This window comes from Haliaeetus leucocephalus, unplaced genomic scaffold (assembly GCF_000737465.1).
Source record: "Haliaeetus leucocephalus isolate CR32 unplaced genomic scaffold, Haliaeetus_leucocephalus-4.0 Scaffold830, whole genome shotgun sequence".
Taxonomy (NCBI): Eukaryota; Metazoa; Chordata; class Aves; order Accipitriformes; family Accipitridae; genus Haliaeetus; species Haliaeetus leucocephalus.
The window spans coordinates 1309675-1327735 of record NW_010973266.1 but is presented as its reverse complement, the minus strand read 5'-3'; the positions used below and the strand labels follow the sequence as shown (position 1 = coordinate 1327735).

The 18061-nt window shown below is 41.5% G+C and overlaps 1 protein-coding gene across 1 annotated transcript in view; it reads right to left on the bottom strand.

The window, feature by feature from the left end:
* Positions 1 to 509: 509 nt before the first annotated feature.
* Positions 510 to 18061, bottom strand: part of TCERG1L (transcription elongation regulator 1-like) — a 93777-nt gene continuing 76225 nt past the window's right edge. The window contains exons 9-13 of the mRNA XM_010582009.1: positions 17576 to 17645; positions 11180 to 11315; positions 7078 to 7167; positions 3790 to 3908; positions 510 to 1494 (exon numbers count right to left, since the gene is read on the bottom strand). Coding sequence (XP_010580311.1) covers positions 1338 to 1494; positions 3790 to 3908; positions 7078 to 7167; positions 11180 to 11315; positions 17576 to 17645 — 572 coding nt within the window. The 3' untranslated portion in view covers positions 510 to 1337. The remainder of the gene's footprint in view (positions 1495 to 3789; positions 3909 to 7077; positions 7168 to 11179; positions 11316 to 17575; positions 17646 to 18061) is intronic.

Sequence of the window (18061 nt, the reverse complement as noted above, 5' to 3'; positions counted from 1 at the left end):
AAGTACTCTTCTTTGAATTGCTCTGAGTTCATTTTTGCAAAGCATTAGAAAATACCCTTTATTTCCCTGATTATAAAAAATATCCAGCACATATCTAAAGAAAAATTACCATTAGTTGGGGAAAATACCAACATCACTCCCAGCAAATAGAAATCTATAAATCTAATGAGTAATAACTTAAAAATTAGGTCAACTGAAAAATTATTACGATCACAGAGGAGAGTGTGTCTTTCCTGCAGCATAAAGGAAAGGATATACTGATGTTCAGTGGAGCTGTGCTGGTTTACAAAAGCCATGATATCCTACCTTCATAGTAAGAGCGACTGTTTTGCTCTCAAGATGCTCAGAAGTCCAGTTGATATTAGTGGAACTTGCATACAAATCATGAGCGGTAGGAACGCGCTCTGGTTTTCTACCTCTTAAGTAAAAACCATGTACAAACAACCTGCATTATTTTACCCAATATTTCAAAAAGTTTAGAAACTTAAAACCCCCTGAAAATTGGCTTAAAATATTTATTAATTAAAAAAGTTAAATATTTATTTATACAAATATGATGAGAAAAATCTCATGCAGACTTTTCACATACAGCAACATAATTCAAATCATATTGTGATGGTTTTACAAAATAACTTTGTTTAGGAACTTTGACGGAGAGGTGTTGCTATCGCCTGTGTGCCTGAAAGCACCATTGACGGCAATTAGAAAGCTATTTCTGAAACTTAGAGTTTTCCTATGGAACATATGCCAAGATTTTCACACTCTTCACTAAGATTAACAATTAATATCTTATTACTACTACTCAGAGAACTGGACAGAGACGTATGAACACCGGGTAATGAATTCCTGCGTACCACTGTACCTCTAACACTTTATGTTAATGCATAAAGTTGCCAAAAGATTGCTTTAGATAATTCCCCTAAATGATGAAAATATCTTGAGATTGTTATGGATGGCATCTGCTTCTGCTTAATTACAAATCTGCATTGGATTCATAATTTGTGTATATTACAAGTAATTTGCATAATTAAAACAATTAAGGGATTGACATATCATGGCAATTAGAAATGCATCAAACTCTGGATGTTGTACAAAAGAGAGCTTCAATATGAAACATTAATTCGTTGAGAACAAAATATCCTTCAGACTCCTGCAGAACAACCTTCACAAATTCAATATATGTTCAATAAACTCTGTTTAGAGAAAGTTTTTCTTCAGGGATATCCGCTTCCTCGTCAAGCCGTTGCACGTGTAACCCCAACGCTTTAGCCTTCACTTGAATTTCTTACTGCAGTCACAGCATGGACTTGGGTATTTATTGCCAGTTTCAGGAGTTTTTATCTCATTTTCCGTAGCCGTATCCTGTTTTCTTTGTCCCTCTTTTTAAGAATAAGTATGAACTGATTGAAAAAATGCTCTTGGTCCTTCTTCTTCTGCACAAGGCGAAACCGCTGATCTCTTCCGTATTTCTCCGCAAATTCTTTAAACGTTGTTCTGCAGAAAAGAGAGACATTTTAAAGCTGCGACTTTGTCAATCCACTCTCAGACTCTGACCCGGATCTCACTTAACTTTTCATGCAGACACTAAAAATGAGGCGCGTTCTGGGGAATGTTGACAGGAACAGGATGGTAAGCCCAGGACAAGGGAGGCGAGACCACGCCACAGCTGCCCGGGCTTGGGACTCACGGATCAGCCTGCAATAGTTACGTTCCATTTTTGGATTTAGAAAAATCTGGGTGATAGTTGACAGGACAATTTTAAATCATTAACACAGCATTTGCTACAGCATGGGTTACTGCAGCTTTAATCTACGCCCGATGGTGCTTACGGCCAGTATTTCAATAATTAGCCTGTAATAGAGCAGGGAAACTCACCTGTGTCTAATTGCAAACAAATGCACTTTGTCAGTAGTACACGACACCTGATGAAATACCACGCTAGTTTGATCTTTTCTAAAAATAGCAAAAAACTAATTGTAACTTTGAGTGTGAGTGACGGGCACAGTGCAATTGAAAACCACAGGCAGCTTTGCCTGAGGATTTCATTGTCAGGTCCAGCATTTTCCAATGCAAACACGGTATCTGAGAACAGAAACATTCACCAGTGTTTCTGCCCGGATGCCTTTGCTAATCCCAGTACAGGTCCACAGGTCTGGGTCTGAGCGCAGCACAGCGGGCACTACAAAGAACCAGCACCATAATTCACAGACTAACGACAAGGGGTTTTTATTTAAACTCCCGGACTTCTTATATTTCCAAGGTGTACGTTCTTCTAGCAGCACTTTCTAGCTTAATTTTCATTGAGGCTGCATTCGCAGCGCCATGAGAAACGACGGAAAACCAGAGTTAACGAAGGAGAGGAGAAAAGGGATGACAACAGGAAGGGCAGCGAAGCCCGGCAGCGCAGGCGGAGCGGGGGTACGGGGCTCCCGCAGCCGGGGGCTCCGGCAAGGACGGGAATAGTCACGGACCCGGAGAAGCCGGGCAGGCGGCGGGACAAACTGTCCCAAGAGGCAGCACGGCCCCAGCCCAGAGACGAGTCCCGAGCAACCTGGTCCGTCCCTGCCAAACACAAGACCACGACCCCTGCCAATCCAGAGGAGCGCAGGGGGACACTGGAGACGCTCCGGATCCATCGGTTTTCCTTTGGCAATGCCGAAGGCTGGCCGCTCTGCGCGCCGGCTGCTCCCGGTGCCGGGGACGCTGCGCATCGCACTCTTCCCGCAATGACTCCGTTGGGTTTCCCTGCTCTGCCACGCGGGCTCTGTCTTACTCACTGTTGGCTAAAGCAGGGCTCCAAATAAGGTGTAGATTTGTAACAGTTGCTTGCAGAAAGGCCCGTTTTCTTTTTATTGGAAATATTTTTGATTCATTTATCTCATTGCACATCAAAACCAAGCCAGAGACTACTGCAGGTAGATGAGTTTCTTTGATGCTGTGGTCCCACGGTCAGCTCAACAAAAACATTAATGGGTAAAATGTTCTCCGTCCTGTCGGCCAGCACGATTTTGCCCTTGCAGACTGAAAATATCATTGCTGGAACCAGCATTTAGCTGCTACATTAGCCCAGAATATTCTCAAATAGTTTTGTTGTAAAAAACTTCTTATAATTATTACTTCCGTAGAGCCTAATGTGTTGTTTGTATCTAGATGTCTAGGCAGGTAGTGCTGTAAAATTACCTACATACCTTAGCAGAGAAAACCATAATTTCTTAGTTCCAACAATTTAATCAGATTTATAATACAAAAACCTTTATTTTTGTATAATTTACAAACAAGAAAGCACTATCCTAAGCACTGTATTTGCTATTGTGCAGTTTTGGATCCATTACTTAAAAAGCAATGTATAAAAATAAATTATTGCATTGCACGCTTTATTTTAATTTAGTGATGTGGCATTAATACTAATTTTGTTAAATTGTATTTCCCTTCCGTCAAAAATCAAACCTAAATACAGTTTTTCACTAGCTACACCTCTATGCCTAATATAAATGAGATTTAACATTCCGGTACTGATTTTATATAACTAATATTTATGTGTGTGTGTGTGTTCTATAACTATAGCATATATATGCATATAAAATAAATGTGTTATGCAAAATATTACTCATTCTGAATGAGAGAGAGAGAGAGGAACAGAGAGAGAAGAAATGTCAACACAGTATTGTAACAACGGATGTACAAGCTTGCTATAAAGAGTACATTCAATGTTATGGCGTTCTGGGGCTGATAAGCACAGGCTAAATGAGAAAGCTTATCTTAACAAATCTTCATAAGGCAATACCATACCTTGGCGATAACTTGGATTCTTCAAGGAGCTTTTTAAATTCTTCTTTGGCTAACAACAATTTATTTTTCTTTTCTTTGTACTCTTCTCTGATCCTGGTCTTGACAAACTGTTCAAATATCTTTCCAAGACAGGGAAACAAGATACAGTATTTATTAACAAGGCCTTTATGGTATTTATGCTTGATCAAAGGGCTGTCAATCTCAAGAACTGCAGTTCTTATCTGCCCTCAGTATTGGCTGACTCACATGCAGCTGAACCTGCTTCATGCAACAGTCATCCTGTGTTCTCAGAAAATAAGTAGCTGGAAAAAGGTATAATTTGGATAGATATCATCTTCATTCAAACATCAAGTGCAACATAAATCAAAATTTCCTGACTTCAGTGTCTTGCTGGCATTTTCATGCCTATAGTATTATTTTTGTGCATCTGTACAACTGACTGCAGTTATTTAGTTTGGATCTCGCATCTTTCCCAACTTGCTGGAATTCCTGAAAATGTCTACAATGCTAAACATGAATATTCTGTAGGTTACCCCCAAAAAAGCCTAAAGACCTTTCAAATCAGTTGTCAAAACCCATGAGCTTACACACGATCCTCTGTACACATGCACCCGAAAGATTTAATGTGTCTGAAACAGTTGACAACGTTCCTCTAACAGTATTTGGCAGCTGAATATGCAGCAAGGCGCTCAGCATCAGGATTTTTGGTGTCTTGAATAAGGGGTTTGCTATGTCACAAAATTCTGCCAATGGCTTTAATCACATTTTTAACATCAAAAATCTGGCCCTGTTGGTTTCACACTCTAAAAAGTGTGGCACACTAAGCTGTTGAATAAAAGGAGCTGCTCCTCAAAATGCTATTAGCTTTCCATATTCACTATTCTTTTCACCACAAATTACATGCATTAATTATGATTACTGTGGTTACTACCACAGTTGCTTTCTCATCAGCCATGAGGATACACAGGTGCAGATCTACATTTTGTGAAAGCTAAAGCAACCAAATTACAACTGGAATTTAGTATGGTATGTGGAAAAGGGAAGAAATAGCACTGGAAAAGTAAACATCAAAAAATGGCCATGAAAGAAGTGCTACAAAAAACCCCAGGAAATCTCAATATATTATACTGTATGCAATTGCGTAAGTTGAGTGTAAGAGGAGATGGAAAAAATGGAACAAATAAAGTAGGTGACACTGTTATTGCTTGCCTTTCTGGTATCAGTGAAGCTATTATGAAGGTAATAAATCAAAATTAACAGAGAGCTCATTATTTTAATACAGTTGCTCCTTTACCCTTCACTGTTCCTTGCTCGAACATAGTAGCATATTTCAACTGTTAATAACCCCTTGGAAAATACTGGTAAGCAAGCGGAGCAAACCGCCAATGTTCAATAACAGATCGTTACGTTCCTCGCACTGTGTAAGGACACCCACCGACAGCACAGCTCGCGCTCCAGGGAGTCAAACCCACCTCAACGCAAGTCCGAGTCAAGAGGAATTTCCCTCAGACGCTTGCAGGTCACAGTCAAAACCCCTGCCCTGCCCTTTCCAACCCATCTGCCTGGCCGTGGAAAGAAGGAAACTGCAGTACTGCCAGCCATGCTCCAGCACACCTTCCTCCCTGCCTTCCTCCCTTCCCCATTTGCATTCTGAGCCACTTTTCACCCCTAACCCCCTTCTAACCTAACTCAGACACTCGCTATTCAGGCCACGCAGCCAGCATCCGTGAAGGTAAACGTTTCCATAAACATAAATAATGTCTTCTACTAATTTGGGTTGCACTTCAAGAAGTACTTTCATTAAATCAGGCATCTACTCTTTTCCAAGTCTAACCTTCTTCTTAAACTATTTCTTGGAGGAAAACGGGGTCTAATTAAATGGCACTACTCACAATGAACATCTAGAAATCTTAACTTCAACCTTAGTAGCTGCAATGTATTACAGCCTTGGTTTGTGCTCCCAAGCTTACTGGTTTTTTAACCCTGTTTTGCAGAAGAGCAACTGACAATCACCCTCTTCCACCTCAGCTCTCAGCCTGAATTACTGTCACTCTCACAGCCAACCCCTACCTGATTACAGGTTTCTACCTACAGAACTGCCAACTACTTGCTTTTCATAACCCTTTCCTTGAGTATTAAATATACCCCAGAAATGAGTTTCCCCTCAGCAGTGCTTCAAGCACATTATATTATGTGTATTCATGATGTATTTTTATTATATCATCTCCAGGGCTGATAAAATGAAAGAAGTAATATATCTTGATTGACTCATCAGGCTCTAGGTTTTGTCCTTGCCGATTCCCTGAAATAAATACAAAACTCCCTGCTTGTTCTCTTGTCTAGCAGTATTTTCCATTCTAGCAGTTTCTCTTATGTTTTCATTCCCGTATTTCCTTACTTTTTTATTTCACTTTTTTTCTTAGGAAAGAAAATATTGGAAAGGGAATAAACGAAGATGTATGTGTCCAGTCCCTCAGTAAATACTACACGAAGCTCTCTGGAGAAGCACAAGACAACATGGGCCCCGGTGCAATGGAATAGGAATAAGTGTATTTTTCATCATGTTTATTTAAAAAATGGACAATTCCTTATTAAAAATTCTTCCTTCCCCAGGATGACAAAAGACTGGTAAGAAAGAGAAATAACTACAGAAGAGAAGCATTCACCTTCTCTGCAACATCCTTGCATCTCTCCTAAATTTTTTAGACTAATCTGCAGCCCTCGGGTCCTTTTAGATCCCTAGTGATAATTAATGCCCAAATAAACAAGGCAGCTAGAAGCCCACTTCCCCTTGCAGCTTGCCAGAAAAACTAAACCCTTTCAAACAGATACCAGCGTAGCCACAGTGTTCTATCCATTTATGTCTAGCAAGTTTAGTTACTGCAAAATATAGCACTAAACACTGCCAGACTCCTAGAAAATATTCCAAGTAATAAAAATGAAGTAGTTTCTCTAGAACATTTAAATAATTCAGAGTGGAAACATTACCTTATGGCCATTTCCCTTTCTACAGCCCCGTTTCCTAGACTCAGTAGGAGTTGGTCCTACAACCGAAGAGACTGTAGCTCATCTCTGTGTGCAAACTCATTTGTTACCACTTGCTTTTCAAAGGAGACAGCACTTTCTTATGAGCAGAGCCTAAATTACCAGTCTCACTGAAAAACTCAAAAAAAGAAATTTTAATTGTATGCAATTCTTTTTATCCCACCAAGATGATTACTCTGTTATTACAGTTAATTTGGGAGATGTTTGCTGCCAATCAGAAGCTATGCGGGAGGTAATGCTCACCTGTTTACGTTCTTCCGAATTTAGTAGAAGGTAGCGTGGATCAAATACTATTTTGTGTAACTCTTTTTCCCATGTAGAAAATGCTGAAACCTGTGAAATACACAAACACAGTTGCATTAAGGAATTTTAATAAGGATGTGAAAGAAGGAAATGTTCCAAGGTGAAGCAAAAGAGTAGTTCAGAAAGCTAATGAACCCTCTAAAGGATGCCTCAGAGCGGTTGGAAGTTGAATTTTAATCTGTTTCTGGCAATGTTTCTGGTCGCCCCCACACCATTAGTATTGATTTGCTCTAGGACATCTCAGTGAGTATCTGGAAGATGCTCATTCCATGTTTTTGATGAAAAAAATCTGTAGCAGAAAGGAAAATGCCATTTTATTATACCCTTTGTTCAACAGAAGCATCAATTTCCATTTAAGCAATTACCTCAGCTTTAACTCCCCTCCTCTCCAAAACTTAAATTATAACCCAAATGAGGCTGTCAATGCATGCGCACTCAAAGAACTAACAGTGAACATCTTCCAAGCACCATGTTTTTGTAGTAAATGCAGTAAATCCTCCAAAAGTCATCTTCTCACAGCTTGCGGTTCACCCTCTGTGCCTGTGCTGGTGGCAAAGTCCTGAGGTTTGGGGTTTTTCCTCCTTCAGAAGGATCAGCAGCAGGCATCCTTTTTTTCAGGGTGTCTTTTATACTCTCTCTTGGACATCAGCTTTGTTTCCAGTACAAAGGCCAGTTTGAACTCAAAGCTAGTTAAGCTCAGGCTAATTTATCATGCAATCATTCCTGTTTATGATTTTTTTGTTTAGTAATTATTACACTTCACATACTGCAGACACACACCTAAAATAAATGTTGACTACCGATATTTATTATTTAATTCTAGCTACACGTCATACACCTTTCAGGATACTCATTTTGGAGCTCTACAAATGCATATAAAATATTAATATTCTGACTAATCTCCCAATGTGTGCTGTGTTGTGGCCTTCTTCCCTACTACGGGACATTCAACCAGGGAACACATGCGCTGGGGATAGTGGGGGTGGCATCTCTTCCAAGAATAAATAATTACTCCTGTGGCCTAGCGTCACCACAGACGAAAAGGAGAGGAGAGATCTGAGCTTGTCGCGGGTTTCCAGTTCTCAACTCCTGCTCTTAGTCAGAGTGCACAGTACAGGGAAAAAACTCACAAAAATTCAACATATTGGGTTTGAGCAGTATGTTTAGAAGTGAAAGGACATCTCCCTGAATGGCTGATTTTATTTTTAATTCACTCTGGAAGCCCAGCAATGATGGCAGGTTGAGATTTTGGCTTTGACTAAAAGATTTATACGAACAGAAAGGTGAAGTGCCTGATGTTTTCAGCAGATGCATTTTTCTTGATCAGCAAAGGATTCCCAGCTTTCAGTAGATGTTGCTCTGGTAGGGAACGATGTCCACCCCAGACACAAGCCATCGAAACAGGCAAAAACCAGCAAAAAGGACGGCGTGGCAAAGGGCTGAGAGGAGGCAGGCGGGTGGGCAGCGGCGAGGACCACCCAGCTGGGAGCCGTGTCATCACCCGCTGCCGGCTCCGACGCGCTCCCAGCATCCCGAACCCACAGACAACCCCCATTAGAAGATGCTTGGGATTAAAAAAAAAAAAAACCCCAGTGGGATTCAGTGGCTTGTCCTTCTAGGAAGGGGCTCCTTGGGTCTGCCTGAAAAACAGGCTGGGAGAGAAAAAAAAAAACCAAAACAACCTGTTTATTTGGGTTTTTTAATTTATTCTTTAGGATAACGCTGAGGCTGCAAGAATTGTTTTGAGACAGGAAGGTGGGGGTTAGGACCCCCTGAGCCCCCTTTTTTTCTCCCCAATATTAAGAAAGTAAAATCTTGAGAAAATTACCATTTGGAATCCTCTAAAAAGTCCCATTTCACTGACAGCATCCTAGCAAAGAGAAGACTGTAGAACGTGGGTATTTAGATGCTGTGGCTGTGCGGGAGCCAGGAAGAGGCTTGCATTTTCCCCTTCCCCTCAGGATTTTGTGGAAACTTTTAAACTTCCAGGAGGATATCAGAGATTACATTTTTTACATAGGAAAACTTGCCACCGACTTAAGAATACTGCCGTTGTCTTGGAGCTACACCACAAATCACATATATTTTAAAAACGTTACAATAAATATTCTTCTGTTGATATAATTTATGTAGGAAGATTCAGAACTACGCTGAAGAACTCCATCTAGTTCCAGCTCTTTGTAATGCCATCAAGTAACTTTTTGAGAAATAACAACATTACGAGAAAACGGCAGGAGACATTCATTAAATAATCAGTTTAAAATAACACTAATGGCCTCACTGCATTTCAAGCAATGCCAACCAGCTGCTGCTAACCAGTGGCTTGTCTAGACATTTTAAAAATGCTCAGGGCAAAAGCAAAGTAACCTATTATCTACACATTTTCAAATAATAGCAAAACCAAACAGTAAATTTCCTGAATTTCTTATTTTTATGAGCAAGTCTGACTCTTACACTGGAAACACTTGATGAATCCTATTATAGAACTTCCCCAATACTTTCAAATTTTGACTTATTGCCCCTTGACTTAGAATATGCCAGGGGAATTCTTCAACCAGTAATCATTTATGGCACTTCTGCATTTTTTAAGCATAAATAACAGAATTTATTAATAAAGCATGGAGATAATTTACTGTTGAGCCTCTGAAGCTCTAATTATCTACCTTTAAAGTCTGCTGATTACTAGTGATAAATTTTATAGGCTTTACTGCCTAACAACAGACACCTTGGATTTTTTTTCTTTACAGAAATTACAGGAAGTTCTATAGAATACATATTTGCAGAGTGTTGGAGGGAGGTATAAAATCTGCATACACTGCTCCATTATGCACCCATTTACATTTGCAGGATTAGGACCTAAACCTGGCATGCTTATTAATTCCATTTACGCTCAGAAGTCCTCAGTTCTCTGGAAGAAGGGACACCGTGAGCTGAACTTTTGTGGAGGTGATTTTGTGTTTATAAGTAATGGTATCCAAAATTCCTCACGCTGATGGTAATCTTTACGCAGCCAGTTCAACACAGGTTTGTAAATGCTACCACAGAAAACAAGTATCAGGCTGAGGCTCTTGACAAAATCAGTCACCGGATGCTATTACGCGATCTGTGATTCATATTTCACCATGGGTCACGAGGCTCATAGCGCTGATGGGTTCTATCTGCAAATTGAATTTCTGCTCCATCTATCGACTCATAATCTTTATTAGGTCGTGGTGAAATGGCTGCAATAACTCCGAGCCCTCCCGTAACCTGTACCAGCTCCGCGGCCGCCAGGTCTGCGCTGGCCTGGATGCGGGAGGGATGGAGCTGCTGCAGAGGGACCACCTCTCCTTGTCCCCGTTCCGCCCAAAGCCCTGAGCATCCCACGCTCCCGCACCGCAGCCTCAGCTGGAACCACCAGGGTCTTCCCAAGGAACTCCAAGGACAGTCAGGGACATCCAGGGAAAAGGGTTTTCTTAAACCTCCCGAAACACCAGTACGTCTTTTCCTAACAGACTGGGCAGATTTCGGACGGCCAGTAAGTGAATTTGGCTTCCCGCTACTGGGATCATTGGAGTTTGCGGTGACAAAACCCCTCCCATGCCAAAAAAAAGCGAAGAGCTTGCTAAGAACGTTTCTGAGCCTAGTTCTGTCTTTCAGGTGATACACCTGACACATCTTTTGTCCTTTGCTCATCATGTAATGGGCACTTCTGGGGTCCGTGTGGGACCCCCGGGGGGTGTGTGGCTGTGGTCCCCACACCCTGCTGAGCCACTGGTCTGCACTGGAGGAGCTACCGCCTCTGGTTATCTTTGGGTCCATCTCTAGGGATTTATTTGGAACTGCACCTGCAAAGTGCTGTCAGTTCTGCACGGCCAGAAGAAAAGTCACCGTGAAGTACCACAAAGCCTACACGGTTAATATGTTTTATTGAGAGGGATTCACTCAATAATTCTTCCTGTGACTGTTAAGTCATAGTTACAAAATGAGTCCTGCAGTGGTCCTAGATGACGCCCTGTTTTCATAAATGGGATATGTCAGAGAAAGCAAGCGTATTTCTTACCCCTCTCTCCAGAAGCATGTCTCGGAAATGAGTGATGCGCTCTTCTAGGGGAGGCGTGATCTGAGGTGCTGACGTTTCCTCATTCTTCTCCTCCGTTTCAGCCTTCCCCTGCTCAGCAGCTTGGGAATCTTCTGTTCTTTAACAAGGTAAGATAGAAAATAGTTCAGTAATTGTCAACTCGGGAGGGGATTTTTAACCCTCTCTAGAAAATCCTCCAGGATGGACGGACGGCCTCGGGTGCCCGCAGCAGCCAGGGAGCCGACGCTGACGGCTGAGAAGTGACCCAAACCTGCAGTTCGTTATTAAACCGCGGGGCTGGCGGGCCCTGCCAAGGGACCTCTGACAGCTCGTTATGGGGAAGGATGGTCTATCGGCGTGATCAAAGAGGAACTCGGCAGCGAAATACTACGCTGTATTTCAAGCTACAGAAAAGTGACAGCTTTATATAAAATTTGTCAAGGAGTGAAGACTTTAAAGGAGTGACCGAAGAGACTCATCTTGTTTTTCTTTCCTCTGTTTTTGTGCCCTCAAACTTGAAAGTCAACACTAATTTTTATTTTACGTCCCCACGTGCCCACTCCTAAGGGAAGTAATCCGGCAATGCACCGCATGCACAAACCTGCAGTAAGGCATCAGCAAAGAACCCGCCCTTTGTCAGAGCCAGAAGGTCTGTATTTATCCAGACAGCGTTTTTCCAAGATTGCATCTGATTAGAATAAAGAGGTGCTTCTAACCAAATACTTACTACCTATCGCCTGAGCCCCTTTGCCTACAAGACCGCCTGGGTACAGGCACGTACGTGGCACGGCTGTGCTCGTGTCAGGAAAGGACAGTTGACTGCGCGCTGCAACCATAAAGCGGCAGCAGCGCGAGAGCGATGCTCTCCTCAAAGTGCAATCCTGCCTAAGCCGTGTTGTCACTGGAGCTCAACTGTTTCACCCCAGATAAACACCTACCTAATTTTATCAGAGCGAGAAACCGTTAGCACTGCGCTCTCACAGCGCTGGAGGCAAAAAACTACTTCCCCACTGTTCAGCGGGCTGAAAATTTGCCCCCGTGGGCCCTCAGCATCTGCAGGGAGAGGTCGGTTAGATGGGAACCTCCACGGCAGGACGGACCCCGCTCCAGGAGGGTGAGGGGATTTGAGGTGGGGATACGACACTCCCGACTTCAGAGAAGTTGGCCAACTCAGACCTCGAAATCGGACTTCTGCTCTGGGTCCGTCCTGCTGGTTCTTCATGCTTTGAGCAATGAATGAGTTCAGTACAAATTAAGGCTCTTTCTGGAAAGATGAGGAGTCTTAAAATGATCACAAGGTTCAAGTGAGGATTACGAAAGCAAGGCGATTTGATTTTTAGCCTCCCACTAGGCATGACTGCATCTTCTACTGATGTAATTTTCACCACTACAGAATAATACTTAGTTTGAAATTTCAACAGGAAAACACTTTTTTATTTCCAAGTAAATGAATTAGATCAGTATGTAATGTGAGCTCCAGCGTATTATCTTCCTTCTACAAATAATTACATTACACTTATATTTATCCTAAAATGATGCTGTATTACTAGTGATTTGAGAGATATCAAATTGGTGTTCTTCACAGAATGACAGTGACTTTTATATCATAATAGCAAATTTTATTCTGTGACATGAAAGGCCCAATCCAATTTCTAGTACACACAAAGAGCTTTTTCAAGCTGAAACTGAGAGAAATACAGTATACTACTGCACTAGCCAAGCACCAGAAGAGCCCCTCTTTCCTTCAGCCCTCCTTACACAACTGGAAATGATGCTGCAAATCACACTGACTTTTTTCTCATGCCAAAAATGACAATAAAGAATACAATTTTCTTTAGCAATACAATAAACTGTCACAATATGTGACTTCCTGCTCAGATGTACACATACAGGCAGCCAACTAGCAGGATCTTGGAAGCTGCAAATCTCAAAATGGATAGGGCAGCAAGACGTTTGTGTGTAACTGTGGCAGCTGCTGAAAGGAGAAGAGGCAATGGGCACAAACTGAAACACAGGGAAATCTATCTTAGCATAAAAAAAAGCTTTTTTCCTGTGAGGATGGTCAGACACTGGGGCAGGCTGCCCAAGGAGGCTGTGGGGCTCCATCCCTGGAGATGCTCAACCCCCCTGGACAGGTCCTCGAGCAACCTGCTGGGAGCGGGTGGGACAGAGACCCTCCAGCCCCTCCGTCATTCTGTGAAGAAAACCCAGAAAACCCTAAGTTTCTCCGAAAATTGTTTTTCTTTCATAGAGAGTGCAATCAGAGCATTGCCTGAGTAAGAATTTGACTTCAGTATTTTTAAGCAGTTTCGTCATACCCCAACCAAATGTAAATAAACGTGCAACAGCAGCTTGTGGAGCCCAGAGCTCCTAAACCTGCAGATGCAGGTTCTGGCTGGAAGCACTGGACAGGGGTTGGGAGAACATCCACCAGAGACAGACGGGAGCCCTGCTGTCTTCTGCAGCCGGCCTCGGGTCAGGTCCTCCACTAGCTCTGCCACCACAGCAAACAGCAGGAGAAGCGAAATAGCAGACCCGTTCTTACCAGCGTGAACTGGTTGGTGATCCAGTGTGAACCTCGGTGCGAGGACCCTCTAGCTGAACTATAAAGAACTGTGCTGGAGCTTTGATGCAATTCGATCTTGTCATTAGCACAGCGCTTTCTGTATAGCAGATGATTTACTGTATGTCGAAGGATCAATAGGATTTACTAAGTAACTTTACTTAAATTAAGGAGAATAGGGAATACAGCATATTTAAAGACAAACCCTGAAAGCATGTAAGACCTTCTTTTTGGTTAGACTTAACCAAGAAAAAAATGTTGGTACCACAAAAATAAGCGGATAATGGCTGTGTGGAGGCAAAACCGGGGTTCAGTTCCCTGTTCCACTGCAGATGTCAGGCGCGGGGCTGTGCAGCCCGTCCAGCTACAACCTGCCCTTCGCTCGCAGCGGGTCTCTGCGCACGCCGAGCCCTGCCTGGCGCAGGAACCCAGCGTGCTGAGCCAGGCTGCCTGCCGGACAGCCCGGGCACCTGCAGGGGACAGAAGCCCAGAGCATCACGGTACGGCGGGCTGGTAGTGCTCCCTATCTCCCAACAGCACTGCTGAATGTAGGAAACACTCACTGCCTTCATATGCAATTATTACTGTGGGTATGACAGCAATATAAATAGTTTTTCTGTCCGTCCAGCGCCCAAATGAAAATTTATTTAGTTTTCTGTAAAGACAAATCTTTTTTTCACCTCTGGATTCAGCCCAGAGCGAGCAGCACTTTGTCCGTGCCCAAGTAAAACAATGCAGAGGAAACAGAAAGTCAGATTTGGACCTTGTACGTGCTATTTGGAAGATGAAAAGCTGGTGATGTGTATCCCCTTATCCAAAACTCAGAGCCTGACCAGCATTTTAGTAGACTCTGCGTCTTGAGAATTCCCCTTTTGCTGTTTATGGCACCAAGTAACTTGGCTGCTTTTCTTATGAGGAATTACAGGCCACAGTTTTTAAATCAGTTCTGCTGTTGGCTAATTCAGACACACGCAGATGCAGCCAACTGAGACCCCCAGCGCTTAGAAACAATAATATCGGTTCCAAACACTGATGGCAGCAGCGATTTCAACTGCTGTGCAAACCCCCATTACTAGGTCTCAGCTGCGGGGATGGGAGGCCGCCCGCTGCAGTGGATACCCAGCTGGGACGGTACCACACAATCTCCAGTGGGATGTCTCAATCGCATTAATGAAAACTATCTTAATATAGCAAAAGAGTCTATACCTGATTTTCAGCCTGAGGATAACTAATTCTAGTTTGAAATGAAAATCCTGCAGTATTTTACTTTTTTATGTCATGAACTGTTAGCTATAGTCTATTATTAATACATTTAAACAAGCACTTAGACTGCATTTCTTCACTAAAAGGTCAGTATTTTAAAGGTCCATCCATGAACCTCTATATTCTCCTATTGCTTCAGGGTACAAAGCAAAATGTCAGGAAATCTTCACGTTATAAAGAGAATTTAAAATTCAAAACAGCTGTAGAAATCATGCAGTAGTTTGGGGATGCATGTTCTGCTGACAGAAAAATAAACACTTTATGACTTTTTGGTGACAGGTCAAACTTCTGGGGAATTGGGATCACCACAACGAAGTCTGAGAAAATGCTATGTTGTCAAGCCAAATCTCACTCACTTCTTATGTGAATGTTGCCCTTGACTTTCATGGGACTAATTGCCCAAATACAGCAAACGAGAATTGGTTCCTCCTCATTTAAAGACTTATTTTAGAAGTGAAAGTTAGAACTTAAGGTAGGGTTCTCAGAGCTTTAAATATCCTCTCAATTAATATCTTGCTGGAAATCTCAAGTACGATGAAAGCTGTATTATTTGTTAGTCCATACAAATATATATCACAATATAAAGACACCTGATGACATAACCAGCAGGTGATACACATTCACTATCACGTGCTATTTGACTTCTGTGGCATACAGTCACAGCCGAGAGCAGCTTGGGTTGCCTGTGACTCAAATGACCTTTTCAAGACCCAGAGGATGCCTTCCCGTGCCACCACGGCTCTTTTCCCTGAGAGATGCCTTCGCACACTGGCAGACACCGCAGCCAGCGCTGTTTTGCTGCCCGTGCCGCAGCGGGCAGGGCTGGCAATCGGAGGTGCTTGCCACCACACTGCGGGATTTCTGACATGCCTGCACTTTTAGCTGGATGGCTGCATGATTTATGCTTATACATCTATATATGTAACTACTTTTGTCTAAATATATAGCACAAGAAAGATGCTACAATGCATTAAGGCAGGAGAGTCATGCAGCAGCTCTGCGGCGGGCTGAGATTGCCCAGCTGAACTGAACAAATTGGCTTTGGGGAAAAATAAAATTATATCAAAATGTTTTTCTGCAAGTAAATAAAAATAATAAAAGGTAAATTCTGCAAATATATAAAAAGATGGTCCCTATTTGTGTCTTAACAATTTTGACAATGTCCTTTTGAGTGTAAAGAAAATAAGAGACTAAAAAACCCAAAGTTAGTCTTTCAAGAGTGAATAAGTCACGCAACTCCAGTGAAGATGAGACAATATTCCTTATTCTCAAGTAGACAGTGAAAGAGGCACAGCCTGACCTTCCGACACACAGCACAGTAAGCCCAGCCTCCTTTGACAAAGTAATCTTTGAATAAGTGCATTTTTCTGGACTTTATGAACAAGCTTTAGAATGTTAGAATTCCATTTATGTACATCAATGGAAAGATGTTTTCACATTTTCTCAACCAATCACTAAAGGGAATCACCTTAATAGCACATGGAAAATATCCACTTCTAGACACAGGTCATAATACTGGCCCATTATTGTCAGACCCACTGACATCAATAAAGGTATTCTTAAGTATTTTATACTAAATATAAACTTTTATACTGTTTATGAATACTATGTAACTAGTAAAAGTACATATTTAGTATGTATAAAGTATAAATATACTCTTTTATACCAAGCATTAAATGCTTAAATAGTCTGAGTATTCAGCTCAGAAGTATCTGATTCTTCCACTATAATAATACAAATCCACAGAAAGTCTTAATAAGGTCAAAAGAACCACCCGCTTACAGGATAAAAACGGCAATGTAAGAAAGAATAGAATTATCTTCAATATATTCACTTGGAAAATACAGGAATTCGCTGTACTTTCTTGTCACAATGCCCTCAAAAACATAACACACTATGCAGATTTATTTTACAGATTTATTTTTTTTAATGGTCCAAACCAGTGTCTTAAATCACAGTCAGCCTGCATGGAGAGCTAATGCTATATGCAGTTACTGGCCAGTGGTTAAATAGAATGAAATGTCTCTGAGGTACTCCTTAAAACAGAAGTGTTTACTTCATTTTCTTGCTGTTTTGGCAACAGATGAGGGAGTTGCTCACTTGGCACATGGATTTTTTGCCTGTTACTTCATGAGAATTTGAAACACACATGGTAATAAAGGTCAAATAAAAGCACAATAACAGAAATACCTCTGGATATTTCTGAGCCAGTAGTCTGGAAACCCTGACACCAGTGAAAAAAAATCTGCTTCACTTCAATGAAGATAAAGCTCTTATCCAATGTCTTTGAAATAACCACATATCCTTACAGTCTTTTTTTAACCATTTCAAAGTAAGAGTTACTCAGACAAAAATGGATGATGTTCATGGGAAAGAGAGATTACAGAGAATCATGGAGTTCGATGAAGATTGGATACTTTAAGAATGACTCTCATAATTTATTGGTGTAGTTATCCACACAGAAGAAAAGAATTGTATTTCTCTTTGCACTTATTTGTACCAGACGTTAGCTTCCCAACATTACATATAGAGAAGTAAACTTTAGAACTTACTTATTTCTCTTAGTTTTGATGCTAAGATCATCATTTTCATCCCCTGGACAAGAACTAACACATTTGTCTGCTAAAAAGAAATAAATAGTTATTAGATTTGAACTAGATAAATGGGAATACAAATTCCTCAAATTAACTTTTTATTTCTTGTCTTTGGCTGCTGCTCAGGTATTCACTTATTTACTATTTTTCGCTCTCCACAGAGTGTTTTAAAAATAACACGTAGTTCATCAGATAGATCCTCAGAAATGCATTCATCCAAATGAAAGTGATAGCAATAAAAACGACCATTTTCATTCTGAAAAATTACTCACTGTTCATTTGTGACATGATTTTTTAAAAATCTTGTTATTGTTTCACCTGATACTCCCTCCTCCCTTCCCTTAAAAGTGCAACTACAAAGACATTTCTGCAAAATTATTTCAGTCTTGGCAACCTGAAGGATTCAATAGTGCTAACACACACCAGAACTTCCCTCCTTAGCCC